The sequence below is a fragment of the Papaver somniferum genome, unplaced genomic scaffold (assembly GCF_003573695.1).
Source record: "Papaver somniferum cultivar HN1 unplaced genomic scaffold, ASM357369v1 unplaced-scaffold_87, whole genome shotgun sequence".
Classification (NCBI taxonomy): Eukaryota; Viridiplantae; Streptophyta; class Magnoliopsida; order Ranunculales; family Papaveraceae; genus Papaver; species Papaver somniferum.
In genome coordinates, this window is record NW_020651748.1 from 254,346 (window position 1) to 257,225 (window position 2,880).

The 2,880-nt window shown below is 37.7% G+C and overlaps 1 protein-coding gene across 1 annotated transcript; it reads left to right on the forward strand.

Moving 5' to 3' along the window:
• Nucleotides 1–1,001: 1,001 nt before the first annotated feature.
• Nucleotides 1,002–1,640, forward strand: LOC113346029. The gene is made up of 2 exons (XM_026589641.1): nucleotides 1,002–1,187; nucleotides 1,317–1,640. Exons 1-2 carry the CDS (start codon nucleotides 1,002–1,004, stop codon nucleotides 1,638–1,640), a joined length of 510 nt encoding a protein of 169 aa, XP_026445426.1.
• The last annotated feature ends 1,240 nt before the right edge of the window (nucleotides 1,641–2,880 follow it).

The following is a 2,880-nucleotide window of genomic DNA, read 5'->3' on the forward strand; positions in this document are numbered from 1 at the left end:
AAGCTGCAGTAATAGAGGAGACGTCCCTTATTTCTAACATTCCTACTCTGAATGTGAAAGATTATGGTTCCAGTTTTAGTGAGGCCACTAGAACTTCAAGAAGAAACTCTCCAGTTAGATCTTTGGAACAGTTAACGCTTTCCAATAGGTTTGCACTTGACAACGAGGGTTATGCTGATGAAGTTGAGAAGGACGATGAAGTTAAGAAAGGAGAAAATGCTGCAGATTTAGGCTTATCTCTAGATCCGCAGCAATCCATTAACTCTACTAATATTGTGGATGAAGAAGCACGTAAACTTGAATTGGAGGCTTCAAAGGATGATGCGGAAAGATTGAAAAAGGAGAAAGCCTCCAAGAAGAAGTTGGATGTGTTGACTAAAAAAGGAGACAAAGTTGTTAAAGTATCTAAAAAGAATACTACTGCAACAATGCAATCTGATGGGGATGCTCAAGGATTAGCTATGGTTGGTAAAAGAGGTCGAAGTAAAACGAGGAAATGTGATGAAAAGGATTCGACAAGTCATTCTGATTCTGTTGTTCCTTAATGCAGGTCTTCTATTGGAATGCTCAAGGATTGGGTAAAGATGGTGCAAGGGCCAAGTTGGAAGAGCTATATCACTTGCATAATCCTGACATAATTTGTATTGCAGAACCTCAAATTTTCTGCACTATGCGGTTTTTCAAGAAGATGAATAATAGATTTTTGTGAAGATGTTGTTACTAATGAAACTGGTGGAGAGAAAGGCAATCTTTGGATTTTATGGAGAAATACTTTGGCTAGACCAAATGTCTTATCTTCATCAAAACAATCCATTACTATTGATTTTTATAGGAATTTAATCACGGAAGTTCATGCTTCTTATAACCCAGTGTCACGGCAAAGACTTTGGCGTCAGCTAGGTTTGGGTTTTATATCCATTCCTTGATTGGTTTTGGGGGATTTTAATTGTGTGTTGAGATTGGAGGAAAAGAAAGGTGGCAAGCCGTTCAAAGAATTTTATATGAATGAGTTTCGAAGTTGGATTTCTGATAATGGATTGATAGAAGCTGATGCACTTGGAAAGAAATATACTTGGACTAACTGTCGTAGTGGAGCTCATAGAATTGTCTCTAAACATGATAGAGCGATTGTAAATGATGCTTGGTGTGAAAAATATGATAATTGGAGATGCAAGGCTTTGCCAAGGGTATGTTCAGATCATTCACCTTTATTTGGCTATGCTTTTGAAAATTTAAGACCGAAAAGAGTTCCTTTCAGAACTCAAAAGATGTGGCTTTCACAACCTACTTTTTTGAGTTTTGTGGAGGACAACTAGAGGTTGCGGCAAGATGGTGATCCACCATTTTTTTTCACTTCCAAATTGAAGAGGTTACGAGATGCTTTGAAAATATGGAACAGAACTGTATATGGTGATGTTAAGTTCAGGTTGAAACAAGCTGAACTCAAGTTGGAACTGGAGAATGATCTTCTTGATCAGAATCCGAGATGTGAAATTCAATTTCTTAAGGTTGCGGATGCTAAGAAATCTACTGAGGATGTTCGTATGGAGCTGGCCTTAATGCTCAAGCAGAAATCTAGAGAACACTGGTTGGAGGATGGTGATCAAAACACTCATTTTTTCACAACAGCATCCGCATGAGGAGGAGTCATAATACTTTACCAGAATTGAAGGTTTCTACTAACTCTACTTTGATTTACCAGGATGAAATTAAGGACTACATTGTTAATCATTACCAAGCAAAGTTTAATGATGGAGATGTCAACATTGATCCAAAGTAGTTCGATTATGAACATGAAAGCATTACGGCTGCTTAGTGTACTTTTATGGATGCAATTCCATCTTTGGCGGAAGTTAAAGAAGCTATTTTTGAATTAAGTGCGGATTCAGCTCCTGGCCCTGATGGATTTACAGGTTCTTTCTATAGAGTTTGTTGGGACATTATTTATAGAGATCTTTTTAATGCAATTGCAAACTGTCGGGCGATGCGGAAAATTCCAAATGGAATTAACTCGAGTTTTATTGTTCTCATCCCAAAGAATAACAAGTCTGATGCTATCAAGGATTATAGGCCAATTGGTCTAAGCAATTTTTTCTTCAAAATCATCACAAAGATTATGGCTTCTAGGCAGGGTACGGTGCTTAATAAGATGATTTCTGAAGAACAAGTTGCTTTCATGAAAGGTAGAAACATTCATAAAAATATTGCATTGGCGTCTGAACTGATCAATGAGATTAGTGAAAAAAAGAAGTTTGGGAATGTTGGCCTCAAACTTGACATTGCCCAAGCTTTTGATACAGTCAGTTGGGAATTTGTGGTTGAAGTGTTTCGTAGATATGGTTTTTCTGAAAACTAGTGTAAGTGGCTTCTCAATATTCTTCATTCGGCCAGGATCTCTATTATGATTAATGGATGTCCTGAAGGATATTTCAGTATTAGTAGAGGTTTGCGCCAAGGTGATCCCTTATCACCATTGATTTTTGTGATTATTGAAGATGTTTTAAGCCGCAATCTCTCGAAATTATTTAAGGATAGACGTATGCATCATATGGTGAGTAAGAAGGGCGTTGCACCAACTCACCTCCTTTTCGCGGATGATATCCTTGTTTTTTGTAAAGGAAATTTACATAGCTTAAGAAATTTGAAGGATATGCTTGGCATGTATCAGCTGGCGTCTGGTCAATATGTTAGTTATGCCAAAATCAAATTTTACGTTGGAGGTGACAGAATTTCCCGTGCCATTGCTATTGCAAATTTCATAGGTATGGAAAGAGCTTCTTTCCCAGATAAATATCTGGGATTCAACTAAAACCTGGCATTGTTCGGAATATCCATGTCAGGCAAGTGGTGGAGAAGGTTATGGACAAATTGGATGGTTGG

Bases quoted from the DNA above. Each gene is read 5' to 3' on its own strand.
- LOC113346029 (XM_026589641.1), top strand. From the start codon at position 1,002: ATGAATGAGTTTCGAAGTTGGATTTCTGATAATGGATTGATAGAAGCT. The intron at 1,188-1,316 runs GTATGTTCAGAT...GAGGACAACTAG, and splicing joins GATGCAAGGCTTTGCCAAGG to AGGTTGCGGCAAGATGGTGA.